The sequence below is a fragment of the Silurus meridionalis genome, chromosome 6, assembly GCF_014805685.1.
Source record: "Silurus meridionalis isolate SWU-2019-XX chromosome 6, ASM1480568v1, whole genome shotgun sequence".
NCBI classification, from domain to species: domain Eukaryota; kingdom Metazoa; phylum Chordata; class Actinopteri; order Siluriformes; family Siluridae; genus Silurus; species Silurus meridionalis.
In genome coordinates this window covers 23,478,773-23,495,808 of record NC_060889.1, presented here as the reverse complement: position 1 = coordinate 23,495,808, position 17,036 = coordinate 23,478,773, and the positions used below count along the sequence as shown (strand labels likewise).

Genomic DNA, 17,036 nt, shown 5'->3' with positions numbered 1-17,036 from the left:
ATACCACACAGCTGCTCTGCACAGGTCTTAAGAAACCTGGAGCTGATGACGTTTGCTCATTTTTATAGGTTTTGGTAGTTTTTTCTTCGATAAAGGAGCAAATCTGGAAAGATGATGGATATAAAGTGTTTTGGTCAACTGGGATATTTGGATTCTGTCCAAACCCTAATATTATGACCATAACATGAGGAATCCAACATTATGAATCTAATTGAATGAATATAAAATTAGGACTTTTATGTGTTTTTAAATATTATTAATTCATACATGATAAAAAAAATAAGGGCTGCAGATTAAACACGTGACAGTGGATAAATCACAACAGAATGTTGAAGTGAAACAGCATCAGAAAGAGAAAACCGGAACCGGAAGCGCGTCGTTCACGGTTCACGTTGGTTGGACGTATGCGGAAGTTCCCATGATTCCCTGCGACAGATTTGTGTGTGTATCGTGTGTGTGTGTGAGGAGGAGAACTAAGTAAAGATGGCGGCTGATGGAGTCCCGGGCACGGAGTGTAACCCGGACTTAAACTCATGGAGCGTCCCGGAGCTGCAGGCCAAGCTGGCGGAGATCGGAGCTCCGGTTATGGGTGAGGAAACCGCCATCAAATGGGATCAAAGTCACGTGGTGGTGTAGCGTCCCGGCTAACGCCAAGCTGCACCATATAGGCTAGCATTAGCATTAGCATGATTAGCATTGGCTGTGAGTAAGAAAAGCATGTCCGGGATCAGGGCTCCGTTATAACCCCGGGTTTCGGTAATGGAGGCTCGGGGTGCACGTGTGTCTACAAGGTGCGCGCTCGTTACATGCATTACGTCATTAATCCCGACTCGTGGTGCAGGTGTGAATGAATAATCCGCCATGTTTGTGTTGTGAGAAGCGATAAAGGAGGAAAAAGAGCTCCAGGTTTAACTTCCTGTGTCTCAGTCATGTTTCTGATCCCAAACTTCTCTCTCTTTACTGTTTCTACTCCATTCATTTTCCATTTTCATCATGTTTTTTCATCGTGTAACGTGTAAATCCTGAACATGTTCTGTGTTCTGCTTCCTTTAGGCCCCAGAGAGGAGTTAATGGACAGACTGAAGTCCTACATGATGCAGGTAAATCCACAAAAACACTCACTTTCTACCTTCTATTGTTGATTCATCAAAACACGGGTCGTGCATTTGGTACATGGACCTTCAGTGAGGATTTACCGACTTAATCCACCTCTTAATACCAACACTATCACAATTATAAAAAACATCAATACGCTACAAAAACGCAATATAACAACAAATGGCATTACAGAGAGAGAGGAATTTTGCATAAGGAGGATAAATACTATTTTACTAAAGCAAGAAACACAGTTAAGACTCAAACTCTACACTTCAACCACAACTGTGCACCTACATCACCTGGAGCAGTTCAATATCAATAGTCATCTAATACCATGACAAAAACATTAAAATACAACCTACTCACCAGAGATACAGACTCATAATGTGCACCGCTCCTCAGAGGCTGTAAGTCAGTGGTAGCCCTCATATTAACTGGTCTGGAAGTGGAGAACAAACCCTTTCCTGGTCTGAGACTAGCTAGCTAGCTTTGGTTAAAGAAACTTATTTCTAATAGAGACTAAGGTAAAAAAAAAATGCCAGCAGTACTGACTGTGAAGACCCTGGGCAAATTAGATTGACATGGCAGCATATAGAAGCTGAAATCTGATTGGACAAAAAATCTGACATACACGTATTTCAGTGTGTCACGTTTTCACTTTTCAGACGGGTGTGATGTTCACTAAACCCAACTTGATGGGTGGAGATGACAAGACCATGACCACGGTACGTCATCTACACACACACACACACACGGTTCAGGTTATTATCTTAAGGAAATTAACAGATGATAAGTGAAAGCTGATTTGTTGGACCTGATCTTGGATTGGTGCTGCTTTGTGTCATGGAAAATTCTCTCACTGTGTTAGATACCAGGTCTGCCTCCGATGCCCCCGATGCCTTCCATGCCGCTGCCTCCGGGCATGGGCGTGCTGCAGGCAATGGGCATGATGGGAGGTCCACCTCCACCTGCTATACGCATGAGCATGGAGCCGCCGGGTGTCTCCTCCGGCATGGTGCAGGACGACTCACAGAAGATGTCTCAGAGGAGCAGTCAGGTACGAGCTGCTTCAACAAAGTGAAAGACTCTCGTGTAGGATCCTGGTAAGGGGTTTTAATGTTACATGAAGAGAAACTGTGTGTGGAAAGATCTCAACTGCTGCTGGTTACTTTAACACATTGTATATAAATAGAAAATCATATATACATGTTATAGATTTATTTAGGGATATTAAATATTCTTGTCTTGTCAGGACTTTTTTATTTAGATTCCACAAATGAATGAATGGACATGATGTGTTTCAGGGGGATTCCCGAGTGATTGAGGAGCAGCTAAAGGAACAGGAGCTTCTTGAGCAGCAGAAGAGAGTAAGAGATCAGACACAAAGGCACAGCATGAGCACTGAAAACAGTGCACTTTCATACACAGATTTCTGACGCACAGATGAAATGTGTGAATTGTGAATGTTCTCGGCTTCACCACTAAGGACATGTCCACACTAATACGTCTTACATTTTGCTGGTGGGCAGTAAAGGGATGGAAGTGTTTTCAGTGTGGATGAACAACTTTTTGGAAACGATGAAAAAAAAAGAAATGCAGTAAAATGTTTAATACAACTGTCCAGCATTCAAGTACAAAAGGAATAGAATTTAAGTAAATAAAAAATAAAATTTATGAAGCAGATAGATAGAAAGTATAAAATATATATATAAAAAAAATTTAATGCCGTTTCTAAATGATGTATCTGGATTAGTGTAGATCAGGGGTGGCCAACCAGTCAGAGACCGGGAGCCACATTTTTTATACTGTGTTACCGCAAAGAGCCACATCATACACATGGTCAAGTCAAGTTTATTTGTATAGCGCTTTTCACAACAGACATTGTCTCAAAGCAGCTTTACACAAATCAGCAGTTAAGGTGAATGGTGTGAATTTGTCCCTGATGAGCAGCCGTGGCGACTGTGGCAAGGAAAACTCCCTTAGATGTTATGAGGAAGAAACCTTGAGGGGAACCAGACTCAAAAGGGGAACCCATCCTCATTTGGGTGACATCAAGAGTTTGATCATGAATCTTTCAACAATACAGAACACTGGACAGTGAGAACTAACATGATTACTGGAGTATAAGATTATAAGTGATGTTCTTTCTGCAGTCTTATACAGTCTATATGGTTAGTAGCTCCTAGTTTTATAAGCTCAGCATTTAGTGATCATCACAGATCCAGCATCAGCTTCTCTATGCCAGAGCCTTTAAACACTCCTGGAGGTCCAATGTCAAAACTCCATGGGCACACATGAACATCACCCATCCCTTCCTCTTACGCACACACACACCCACACACACACCTCTGCTCAGCCATATTTATTGTAAATGTCACACACCAACATAATGACAGAAATGGACTCCTACAGTTTTAAGACCACAGGACAGTCATTTTCAACAATAAACACTGCACTGCCTCACATACACAAACTCTGTTTAACCAAGTCTACAAACAAAAATATAAAAATTTACAATAGCGTTTTTCTTTTACTATGCATGTTACTTAGTGGGACTTTTGGCATTCCTTGCCTTGAACAATCCCCTTCAAATCTGCCTCGTATTCCGTTGTTGCCACTCGAAGCAATTCTTTCACGTGTGTCAGTCAGAACAGGTCGATTCTTTGATTTCACGTGTTTCAGGGTAGAAAACACAGACTTTGTGTTTTTTTTATGTGCGTGTTCACTTCGCTTGAGTTCAATACTGTATTTTCGTCAAATGCGCATGTGCGTGAGATGAATATACCGCAGGGGTGGGCAATTAATTATTACAAGGGGCCACATGAGAAACCTGAATTGTGTCAGAGGGCAACACCAACGATAATATTTCAGGGATGTGCCGAAATGAAAGTTCAATTCAAATGGCAATGAAATCCATAATTTTTGTGTTATGCCTTTTGCCTTGGCACCATCACTGGAAAACTTTCCTGCCTTTTTAAAAACGTCCTCTACAGACGGAGTGCGCATGCTCGGATTGACTTTACTTTTCTGCTCCGTGTTCTTCTCATATTTAGAAGGCAATCGGGATGTTTGGATTTCAGGTGATAAATTAAACCTGACTTGGAGAAACTCTTTGCAGATACACCCCCTCTTGAAATTTCAGCATTGCATGTTTTGCAAATCGCTCTCCGCACACCGCAGACATGTTGCTCTTATCCAGATAACAGTGCGCTGCTGCGCTTTTTTTATTGCGACATTACAATTGTGTTTCGTCTGATATACCGCAAAGTTTCCCAGTAGGGGCAAGCTCATTTAAGTCTTAAAATACCGTATTGAACTCAAGTGAAGCGAACACACACATTACAAAAACAAACAAACACAAACTTTGATATGAACGTAAGAGCCGCGTGAAACCAGCCAAAGAGCCGCGGGTTGGCCACCCCTGTTGTAGATGTAGTCTAAGCTTCTCCCTGTGTTTGTCTCCAGGCTGCACAGCTGCTGGAGCACGAGAGGCAGCAAGAGCTGGTTAAGCTGCAGCAGACGGGACCACCGGGAACACGGGCTCCAGAACCAGGACCTGCACCCAACCGGTTACCCCCCATTCCTCCACTTCGAGGTAACTGTCTCTTCCTGTCCTCCAGTATAAGATTTAGTTCCCTTTTAACTGCATTGTTGTATATTATCAAGGCAAGATGGCTGCCATTATTCTTTGTATTCTTTGTAAATTTGGTCTGTGTGTAAAAACCGATCACATAATTTAGTCAAAATGTACCGGTACACTGTCTCAGTTCATACACGTGTACAGTGAGGAAAATAAGTATTTGAACACCCTGCTATTTTGCAAGTTCTCCCACTTAGAAATCATGGAGGGGTCTGAAATTGTCATCGTAGGTGCATGTCCACTGTGAGAGACATAATCTAAAAAAAAAATCCAGAAATCACAATATATGATTTTTAAACTATTTATTTGTATGATACAGCTGCAAATAAGTATTTGAACACCTGAGAAAGTCAATGTTAATATTTGGTACAGTAGCCTTTGTTTGCAATTACAGAGGTCAAACGTTTCCTGTAGTTTTTCACCAGATTTGCACACACTGCAGGAGGGATTTTGGCCCACTCCTCCACACAGATCTTCTCTAGATCAGTCAGGTTTCTGGCCTGTCGCTGAGAAACACGGAGTTTGAGCTCCCTCCAAAGATTCTCTATTGGGTTTAAGTCTGGAGACTGGCTAGGCCATGCCAGAACCTTGATATGCTTCTTACAGAGCCACTCCTTGGTTATCCTGGCTGTGTGCTTCGGGTCATTGTCATGTTGGAAGACCCAGCCTCGACCCATCTTCAATGCTCTAACTGAGGGAAGGAGGTTGTTCCCAAAATCTCACAATACATGGCCCCGGTCATCCTCTCCTTAATACAGTGCAGTCGCCCTGTCCCATGTGCAGAAAAACACACCCAAAGCATGATGCTACCACCCCCATGGTTCACAGTAGGGATGGTGTTCTTGGGATGGTACTCATCATTCTTCTTCCTCCAAACACATTTAGTGGAATTATGACCCAAAAGTTCTATTTTGGTCTCATCTGACCACATGACTTTCTCCCATGACTTCTCTGGAACATCCAAATAGTCATTGGCAAACTTAAGACGTGCCTGGACATGTGCTGGTTTAAGAAGGGGAACCTTCCGTGCCATGCATGATTTCAAACCATGACGTCTCAGTGTATTACCAACAGTAACCTTGGAAACGGTGGTCCCGGCTCTTTTCAGGTCATTGACCAGCTCCTCCCGTGTAGTTCTGGGCTGATTTCTCACCTTCCTTAGGATAATTGAGACCCCACGAGGGGATTGACAGTCATGTTTAGCTTCTTCCATTTTCTAATGATTGCTCCAACAGTGGACCTTTTTTCACCAAGCTGCTTGGTAATCTCCCCGTAGCCCTTTCCAGCCTTGTGGAGGTGTACAATTTTGTCTCTAGTGTCTTTGGACAGCTCTTTGGTCTTGGCCATGTTAGTAGTTGGATTCTTACTGATTGTATGGGGTGGACAGGTGTCTTTATGCAGCTAACAACCTCAAACAGGTGCATCTATTTTAGGATAATAAATGTAGTGGAGGTGGACATTTTAAAGGCAGAATAACAGGTATTTGAGGGTCAGAATTCTAGCTGATAGACAGGTGTTTAAATACTTATTTGCAGCTGTATCATACAAATAAATAGTTTAAAAATATTGTGATTTCTGGATTATTTTTTTTAGATTGTGTCTCTCACAGTGGACATGCACCTACGATGACAATTTCAGACCCCTCCATGATTTATAAGTGGAAGAACTTGCAAAATAGTAGGGTGTTAAAATATTTATTTTCCCCACTGTATTTTAGGCAGTTTTTTTTATTACCTTAAATTACTATTATTATTAGTCGTTAAACCTACAGAATAAATCGTTGCATAGTGAATTTTACAATACAATAAAAACAGGTTCCCAACCTGAATCACCTTGGAATACCATCATTAAAACACCATGACTGTATTAATCATAAAAAATGATGGAGAAACACAGTGTAACAGAGAGCTGGTGTTTCATACAGTGAGTATAAATGACATTACTACTTTGTCATTGTGGGATAAAATCAGCTGGATCGCCCTGGAATAGGCGATCTGATTGTGGGCTCTTGTGTAAAATCCATGTTGTTTGAAGCTGTTGCTTTATCCAGTGACCTTACGACAGATACCATGTGATGTGATTGCTGGAATCTGATTGGATAGAAATGCCCAAGATCTGGTTACAGCTCGGTTTTAAAACTAATTAATTGTAAAAGTCATTGATTTTAAAAATTTCTGAAACTGCATTAAATTGGATAAATCGTGTGCTTTTAAAATTTTTTTTTCTTGGTACAACATTGAGTTTTCAGATTTTCATTTCCTCCCCTTTGTGTACTGAGTGATTTATGTAACCCTCATTCCCTAACGTCCACCATCTTCTCACTTTCTCTAGTGGCCATGACAACCAGTGGTCCACCACCTCCAGGAGTTTCCATGCTATCACAGAGCAGTCAGAGGCAGAGAGTACCACCTCCACCTGGCGAGGACTCGAGAGAGGTACCAACTTCTCTTTTCATAACAGGTTGACTTTGGCAACACGTTCAGGAATGGTGTTATTCTGTGCTGAATTCTGATGTGCGTGTCGTGTCGTGTGAGCAGGTGTGGCAGAGTGACGACATGGGAATCGGGCCGAAGATTCCTCAGGCTCTGGAGAAGATCCTGCAGCTGAAGGAGATCAGACAGGAGCAGCTCATCGCTGCCCCTACAGGTCAGAATCGGTTTCGGTAAACAAGCAAACTGTACAGCAGAAACGTTTACAGATTAACACTGTGTGTCTGTGTGTCTGTGTGTCTGTGTGTCTGTGTGTCTGTGTGTGTGTGTGTTGGGTTCTCAGGAGAGGATGATGATGACACAGCCGACACGGACATGAACAGCTCTCGTCCATATTCAGATGATGAAGAGGAAAGCGCTCTCTCGAAAAAGGATGTGAGTTTCAACCAATGCATTTACTCTAGTTTTGTGTCTGATAGAGACTATTATGGGATGTAAAGTGAATGAAACAGAGAAATGTAGTAAACTAACTTAAAAAGAAAAAATACTTTTAAAATATTCATTTAAATTTTTTAAATTTTCTCAGCTATTAGTTGATTAATAAAGTTTGGATTTGCTTAAATTGGAAAAGCAGGACAAAAATAAAACTTTTGTACTGGAGGATGTAATTCAATTAGTGTCGTTTGTTAATGCCGTTAACTCTGATGATTGAATTATTAACATGAACGGGCTTGTAAACACGTGTAGAACCTTCACAAGGAGAGGAGTTGATTGAGTCAATTTGTTGAAAGATATAATAAGGTTTTAATGCTGAGCTCATGTGGAGCTGCTGTTGAATCATAACCTAGTAGGAGTTCCAAATTGACCTTCCCAACACTTCAATGTGACCTCCAGAAAAGCCGCAAACGCCGAAACCGCAAGAAGAAGAAGAAGAAAAATCAAGAGAAGAGCGAGCAAGTGGAGGGGAGAAAGAGCGAGACTGAGAAGGACAAAAAGAAAGAGCCTGAAGTGGAGATCGAGTATGTGACTGAGGAGCCTGAGATCTATGACCCCAACTACATCTTCTTCAAGAGGATCTTTGAAGCGTTTAAGGTGAGCGCTTACACTCTGCTGAATCACCTAGGAAACGCAACTTCCTGAGTGCTGTGTAGAAGCTCTGATGGTGGCTAAAACATGTTTTTTGTCATTTCATGGATTTCTCCCCCACCCCAAGTTGACTGATGACGTGAAGAAAGAGAAGGAGAAGGAGCCGGAGAAGACAGAGAAGCCGGAAATCACCTCGTATAAGAAGAAATTCTTAGAGGAAAAGAAAGACAGCGACGACAGTGACGAGGTGAAGCACCTGGAACACCTGAGTCTTTTCTGGTGTCGTCACCGTGCTCGGTATTAAACATCTCCACTCTTTCTGTTCCCACAGGAAATGAAACCAGATGTGCCAAAACTCCAAAAAGAAGCTGAGAAGGATGAACAGGCTGACTGTCGCCGAGCTCAAACAGGTTTCACTCTTTCTTACACACGTAGAAACTTATAAAGAGATATATTTCCTGATGATGAAATTATTAGATCAGTGCAGTGCAGCAACAGGAAAATTAATTATCCTCATCTACAGTCTGCAATCTTTGGTCACGGTGTTCTTTTGTTCTCCAGCTGGTGGCGCGTCCAGACGTGGTGGAGATGCACGACGTGACGGCTCACGAGCCCAAGCTGCTGGTGCACCTGAAGGCCACGAGAAACACCATACCAGTGCCTCGCCACTGGTGCTTCAAGAGGAAGTACCTGCAGGGGAAGAGGGGTATCGAGAAACCACCCTTCGAGCTGCCCGAGTTCATCAAACGCACCGGCATCCAGGAGATGAGAGAAGCTTTACAGGAGAAGGTCAACCATTCACTTACCATGTTCCCAACGGTTATATATGTGTTCTGTACCAAAATTTATTTATTTCCTCACCCGCCCACACATTTCCATAGAACAGACCTGTTGCATCATCAGGTGTAGGTGTTTCACCAGTACATTAAAGTCTGACTAACACCATTAATGAGCAGCTTCCAGTCCAGTTTTATGCATCGAGTCAAATTATATGGCAGATAAAAGCATTGTTGTGGATAATGATTATGTGCAGAGCAGTTATGTGTGTTTATTGTTTGAGTTATGTATCTGGAATGGAGCTGCTCAGGCATTTTGAACCCTGAGCTGCTGAGAGCTGCGGTTTAATGCGTAGCAGACGCCAGTAAAATGTTGCTTTCATTCCATTTATTTAAATGTCACAGTATATAATATTCCTCAACATTTTTAAGAAGGTTGTTTGGATGTTGTTTTAAAAAGTCTGATCCAAGGCACGAAAAATGAAATGACTCACTGAGTCACTGTGAAACCGTATATTTTTAGGCCCCAGATTGAAGCCCCCTTGTGCTAGAAAGACGCCTTTGTGAACAGTTACAGTGCAGATATCACAGAGAGCACAGATTCACCAGACGTGTGTGAGCATGCAGCTTCTACCTGCTTTGCACCATCATTGTGATTATTAGGGATGCATCGAAATGAAAATCTTGGCTGAAACCGAAAAAGAGGAAAGCAAGGCTGAAAACCGAAACACCGAAAGAAATTATGGCAATTATTATTACCATTGCATTTATGTCTATGACTGTGTACTAACCTTACTAAAATCAAGGCATTTCAATTGCATAAATTAATATTAAAGTTTCAAAGAATAAATCAATTACAAGTTATGAAAATATTTATTTATAGCACATTGCAACAATGCACAGGATAAAATAAATTAAAATTCAAACTTAAATGTTTAACTTAAATGCACTCGTGTGTACATTAAATAATAATGTACAGACCCTCTGTCCTGCTGAAAGGTTGTGAAATTAAATATGTTCTTTCATAAAAACAAAGTGCATTCAGAACAAGTGCAACTGCTTAAAGATACAACAATACAACACTATGACTGGGAAACTTCCTGCCTTTCCAAAAACGTTCGCCACAGACGGAGTGCGCATGCTCGGAGGGGTTTTGCTTTTCTGTGCCGTGTTTCTCTCATATTCAGCATAGCGATCGGATGTTTAGATTTCAGATAAATTAAACCCGACGTGGAGAAAGTCTTTGCAGACGAAATTTCGGCATTAAATGTTTTGCTAATCGCTCTCCGTGGGTCTTTCTCAGATATACTGAAATACGTCCACACCGCAGACATGTTGCTTCAGACATGCACGTGCAGGCAGCGGTTTCTGTTTACGTCATCACAACAAACTGTTTCGGACGTGTTTTTTCGGTGGCCGAATATTTGGTGCATCCCTAGTGATTATCATGATCTGCATCACTAGTGGGAAATCCTAATCTAGAAACTGTACAATACAAACACACCAACCAACTATTCTGAATGGTTAAGAGTCCAATTTAAACCCCAGACGACTGTAATAGGAAACGTGACTGGTGTCGGCGCCTGAAAATAAAAGCAAATGAAGGCCTTTAGGTTTCTTTAGATGTAATTCCATGATGTTGGAACCGGTGCAGAATAACTTTCTCCATGAGATCAGTCTGTTGCAGTTCGTGAGTCTTTACAATGCGTTCTGTCGCCTCAACAGGAGGATGCTAAAACCATGAAGACCAAAATGCGAGAGAAAGTCCGCCCGAAAATGGGAAAGATCGACATCGACTACCAGAAGCTCCACGACGCCTTTTTCAAATGGCAGATCAAACCGAAGCTCACCATCCATGGAGATCTGTACTACGAGGTAATCTACTCGCTTCATCACGTTTAACTGACCTTTTCCTGAAGGAACTGTGGTGTATTCTTTCTCACTCTCCGTTTTCTTTTGGGTTTGGGTTCTCTCAGGGGAAGGAGTTCGAGACCCGGCTGAAAGAGAAGAAGCCTGGAGATCTGTCTGATGAGCTGAGGATCGCTCTGGGCATGCCCACTGGCCCCGTGAGTCCTTCAGCATGTTTATCTCATTTGCATGGTGTATTTTACATCCTTGTGTGTGTGTGTTATAGAAATACCCGAGGCACAGAATTTGCTTATTGTGAAATAACAATGCGTTAGTACATAGTGATTGTACATAACGTGGAAAATGAACAGTGGCTGTAAATGGTATCAGTACAACAATTTTCTACACAGATATTTCTCCATGTTTGGTTACTATTCATCTGGTTATGATGATCATTGATTGCAGATATCCACATTTAAGAAACCAATAAATGAATTCTGAAATGTTTTTGGCTGTCAATACTGAATAATGTCCCATTTTTATATATATTTTAGCACAGCTATCCAGCAGAGGGCGCTGTAAAAGCAGAGTACTGCTTTAAAATCCTACACTATCTTCTGTGCAGGTTGGCATTAACACTTCTTTGGCATTATGAAGTAATGATATATTTCTTTTTCTTCCTCTCTAGAACTCCCATAAGGTTCCTCCTCCGTGGCTTATTGCCATGCAGAGGTACGGTCCTCCCCCCTCGTACCCCAACCTCAAGATCCCCGGCCTCAACGCCCCCATTCCGGAGGTTAGTGTCGGGCATCCACACATCACCAGGTTTATAACAGAACGGAATTTGGTTCTAGTTGTTAGTGACTTAAAGTACATACATAAATAAAATTATATATTCAGCTTGGACTATACAAGACAAAAACAGACTACTACTTCTTTCGGCTGCTCCCCACATCCACATCCATAAACCTCCTCCTTGGCCTTCCTCTTTTCCTCCTTCCTGTTGGCTCCATCCTCAACATTCTCCTACCAATATAACTCATGTCCCTCCTCTGCACATGTCCAAACCATCTCAATCTCACCTAACAGTAGTCATGTTTTGAAAAAAGGTCTAAATCATTATTTGTGTCTTTTTCAGAACTGCTCGTTTGGATATCATGCTGGAGGATGGGGTAAACCTCCCGTAGACGAAACGGGAAAACCTCTCTACGGCGACGTGTTCGGAACCAACGCCATCGACTTCCAGGTACGAAGCAACGCACACTCACACACACACACACACACACACACACACACACACACACACACACACACGGTCACTTAGACTTTGTTTACATTGACATTTTTTGGTATTTGGCAGATGCCTTATTCAGAGCTAATTACAACTGGGCTTTTAAGGGTTAAGGGTCGTGCTCGAGGGCCCAGAAGTGCTGCTTGGTGGTGCTGGGATTTAAACTTGTGACCTTATGAGCCAGAGTCCACTGAGCTCCTGTTACAGTCACTTCTGTTCTAACTGCTAAAAAAAAAACACAAGTGTTTAAACACATTTAAATACTAATTTGCTTGTAATTACTCTCACAGATGGCCGTCATTAGCAGTAGCATTAATTATGCGTGTTGCAATTTATCTGAATATTAAATTGAAGCAAACTTTCTTACATTTCTAAAGCAAAGACCTTCATTAGGAGAAAGAATAATGATTTGTCCCATATTTGATTGGGTCCCGTAGTAACACCAAGATTGTGGTACAAATCCAGCATTTTTAATTTGAACACAGTTTTATAGTGAGATGTTTTTGCACCATCAGATTGTAAAATAGTCAATTTACAAGTATATTACAAATATTTTATATTTAACCAATAAAGAAGTCTTTGTTTACATTGTTGGGTAAAATGAACTTGAAAAGACGAGCTTGATGTCATGTGCATGTTTTGCATTAAGCAGCACAAAGGGTCATTTACAGTTTATATGCAGTTTAACAAATATGTATAAATCTTTTTTTATTCTTTGTCAAAAAAACATCATTTAATCATTTAAAACAAAATAAATGATTCATTAATAATAAATAAATATGTGATCAGGCCAAGGCAGAGGAGGAGGAAGTGGACCGTACCACATGGGGTGAACTCGAACCATCAGATGAAGAGTCTTCAGAAGAAGAGGAAGAGGAGGAGAGCGACGAGGACAAACCAGACGAGTCTGGTTTCTTCACTCCAGCCGACAGGTAATGATGTTCGCACCACAGAGAGTTCTGTTTGCTTTGTAATAAACTGTGAAAGAAGCTGGTGCGGTGTGAAGACTAACCTCTGCCTTCCTCTCTGTGTCTCAGCGGCTTAATCACTCCCGGTGGCTTCTCCTCCGTTCCTGCTGGCATGGAGACGCCAGAATTAATTGAGCTCAGGAAGAAGAAGATTGAAGAGGCCATGGACGGGTGAGTGTGTGAGAGAGAGAGTGAGAGCTAAATCACAGTGAAATGTGTGGAATGTCCCCATTCAAGCTGACTGGTCCTTTTTTTTTTTTTTTTTTTTTTTAACGATTGCATTGTGGGTTAAAGCTCAGAGTCCAATATTTATTATTATTTGCTAAAAAAGCTAAAAGTATAAAGTGTTTAATAATGAATAATAAGAAAGAAAATATCATTCATATTAATTCCAACCAATTAACCTGATAGTCATTGAATATGAAGATTGTTCGATTTAAACAGGTAGTTTTTGGTGTGGACTTTTAATGAAAACCTGCACCTACACTACAGCTCTTTGTGGAAAAGATTGGATACTCCTGTCCTAGATCAATATTTGGGAAATAATTTTCATCTTTAAAAATGAAGTTATGAGTGGGGTGGCCGTGGTTATATTCATGGTGGCTGTGGCCACCCCAAGCTCCGCCCCTGAGCCCTATACCCAGGGTATAGAGCAGGTGGCAGTAGCCTGTATTCAGCATCCATACAGGAAAACCCAAAGAGCCAGAATTGTGAATATATATATATATATATATATATATATATATATATATATATATATATATATATATATATATATATAAAGCAAGCAGAGGTTACACCTGCCACGATCACTACTAACTGATCGGATTCTCTCTCTCGCCAACAAGCTCCACATTTTATTACTTAAGATTTAGATTTTCATTTAATAGAAGGGGGGAGAAAATTGGTATCATATTGGAGGAAAAACCCATATCGGTAATCTATTTAAGAATGCTCATTAGAATATTTGGTCACGCCCACACAGCCATACTGTACTAGAGCAGTCTGATTATTAAATTCAGCTATTTATTATTATTAAAGATTTAAGTATTGCCCCCTGTGCACTGATACTGTATATCGTTGTGTTGTAACACTAATGTCTTGTGTGTGAACAGAAACGAAACTCCTCAGCTGTACACTGTGCTGCCCGAGAGGAGAACCGGCCCTGTGGGAGCAGCCATGATGGCCTCCACACACATCTACGACATGTCCGCGGTGAGTGTGTGCTCCGGAGTGTGTGTATATGCCGGTAAACAGTAGAGCACAGAGCGAGTTAACACGAGTGCTGAATATTTTTACCCAATAAGGTGGTGTTTCTGCTTCTGAAGCCCCATTAAAAGAATATTTGTTGTTTCCATTAACACATCATTAGCTGTTCCTTTGAAGCAGAGCATTGCAGGCTGTGATTTACACAAGCACTTGACAGAGAGGGATTGATCGAGGCTGCGGAGCATCAGCTCTGTTTGATCAGCCAAATCCTGGCTTTGGTCCTCAGAAGGGAGTCGTAATTCTCTCTCGTTATGGCACGTCGTAATCTCACCTCAGAACTCCTATTCAATAAAAATCAGACTCCGGCTTTCCACTCCGCTTGTGTTTGCACTGTAAATGACAAGAGTGCAGCATTGGGTCCATCGTGTTCATAATAATAAACCCGTATTTAAATACTTCTCGCTGACTCTCGGTCGTGTCTCTGCTCGTTGTAGGCCGGAGCTGCTCGGAAGGCGGCCGGCGTGACCGGGTTGGGCGGAGACTCCCAGGGCGTGGAGGTGGCTCTGGCCCCGGAGGAGCTGGAGCTGGACCCGATGGCCATGACGCAGAAGTACGAGGAGCATGTGCGCGAGCAGCAGGCTCAGGTGGAGAAGGAGGACTTCAGCGACATGGTGGCCGAACACGCCGCCAAACAGAAGGTATGTTTTTACCTTCAAATGTGTCGTAGAGATTTTATCATTTATAAAAAAAAAAAAATGAAGTTGTCAGAAATGTGTTTTTATATTCTAAGTAGTAGTTTCAGGATTTATTTACTAGCAATTGAATGTTTTAGCTATTTTAGCGTGAGGGTGATGCAGTTTGGTTACCATGGCAACCACAGCGCTCGCTGAACAAACCCGAAAACGCCCTCTAATCAGTCGCTTGTCGAGGTCGAAATTTTCCACTCTCGCTTTGTCTGTTTATATAATCAGAGCAAAAACAAGTCCATCATTTCCAATCATGAATTCCAGTCCATCGTCCGAGTTCATCGCAGGCTTTTTCCGAGCATCAACGTGAAATTCTCGATCGAAAGCCCCCACAGTTCTGCTGACTCACGAGTGCTGCAAGTGTCTTAACTGTTCCTCACTCCTACCTCTGTTTTCTTCCCTGCTCTCTCTGTGTGTGTCCCACAGCAAAAGAAGAGGAAAGGCCAGCCGCAGGACACCCGCGCCGGAGCCAAGAAATACAAAGAGTTCAAGTTTTAAAAAGAAGACGAGCGAGAGATCGAGGATAATCCTACCCTCTCTTTTTCATTTTAGACTCGGCGCTGTAGAAATAAAGGCGTCCACGTGTAAGCTGATGAAACCTTTTTTTTCCCCCATGTTTCACTGTGTTTTGTAAATAAAATATAAACCCATGCCATTTTTATTTTTTGTATTATTCATGTGCTGTTTCTGTATCAGCAAATCATGTCAGGATTCACAAATTCATTCTTTTATAAATAGTTTCTTCCTTTGTAGATGTTGCGATGTGTTGGAAAGCCAATAGGGTCAGTGTTAGAGCAGAATTTCATATATTCAATGCAGGTTAGTGATAGTCTATGCCTGAAGGAGTCGCTTGTAGTTTGTTGCCTGAAGGCACACGACGTTTAAATATTAAATAATTTAATAATCAGTGAGAATTTTGATGTTTGATTTTTGAACATTGCGTGTGTACACTCACCAGAGACACTCATCCTCTACTTCCTTCCTGTTTTGTTTTTGTATATACTTCAACATGTATGATAGAACAGAAGAAATACTCAAACCACGTGCACCTTTACGCACCATTACCCTGGTCTTAGCCATCATCGCATGTTTAGTTTAGAAGAATTCTTCATTTGGTTACTGAGAAATCTTCGTTCTTCAGTATTCTTCGTTTGAATGCCGTGCTGCCACTCACAGCTCCACATCTTATGGGAAGCGGCAGCTCAATGGATAATATGGTGAACCTTTGACTGTAAGGAAGATGGTAAATCCCACTATAACGAATGAGGCTTTTACTTGTCACATGTACATCACAGCAAAGTGAACGTCTTTTCCACAGATGTTAGGAAGCTGGGGGCAGACTGTAGGGTGAGCCGTGAAACAGCGCCCCTGGAGTACAGAGGGGTAAGGGTCTTACTCAAGAGCTTGAAAGTGGCATTTTGGTGATACTGGGATGTGAACCTTCGACCTTTTAATCAGTAACCAAGAGCCTTAACCCCTGACCTACCACTTCTCTTTCTTTTCTGTAAATGTAATATTGGTTGCACATGACCGCATAATTGGCTTATCATGGTCTGATATGGACACACATGCATGTGCAGATGAAACCAGGTGGAACCAAGCTGATGGTTGTTAGTTCCTCTCACAAGCCTGACTCTTACTGAAGCGTCCAAGGCTAAGACTTGGAGTGGTGTTGAGGCCAATTATCATCAATAGTAACAAATTCAATAACAAACTTAATACCAAGTAAAAGAACCAAACTAATTTCTAGGGTTTAGGTGTCAAAGACGACTTAAAAAATCCAGCCAGTTTCATAGAAGCCCCAAAAACCACAAGCAAAGCATCACAAAACCTCCCTAGGTTATGTACAGGAAAATGAATTTAGTAGTTTGTCTCATCGGTCTTCTGGTCCAAATCGTTCGTTTGTTGATCACGTGATTCCTATAGACAATATGCAGTTACACGT

The 17,036-nt window shown here is 41.6% G+C and overlaps 1 protein-coding gene across 1 annotated transcript; it reads left to right on the top strand.

Annotated features, from left to right (window-relative positions):
• Positions 1-388: 388 nt before the first annotated feature.
• On the top strand, positions 389-15,746 carry sf3b2 (splicing factor 3b, subunit 2). Its single transcript, XM_046851443.1, is given in 23 exon segments — positions 389-589; positions 1,054-1,100; positions 1,764-1,823; positions 1,967-2,155; positions 2,403-2,465; positions 4,564-4,693; positions 7,070-7,173; positions 7,276-7,384; positions 7,511-7,602; positions 8,062-8,259; positions 8,381-8,500; positions 8,585-8,607; positions 8,609-8,663; positions 8,815-9,042; positions 10,755-10,904; positions 11,006-11,095; positions 11,566-11,673; positions 12,016-12,123; positions 12,958-13,100; positions 13,206-13,307; positions 14,252-14,351; positions 14,840-15,043; positions 15,518-15,746. Coding segments are annotated over 23 exon segments (2,601 nt in total). The 5' UTR covers positions 389-483; the 3' UTR covers positions 15,590-15,746.
• Positions 15,747-17,036: the final 1,290 nt, after the last annotated feature.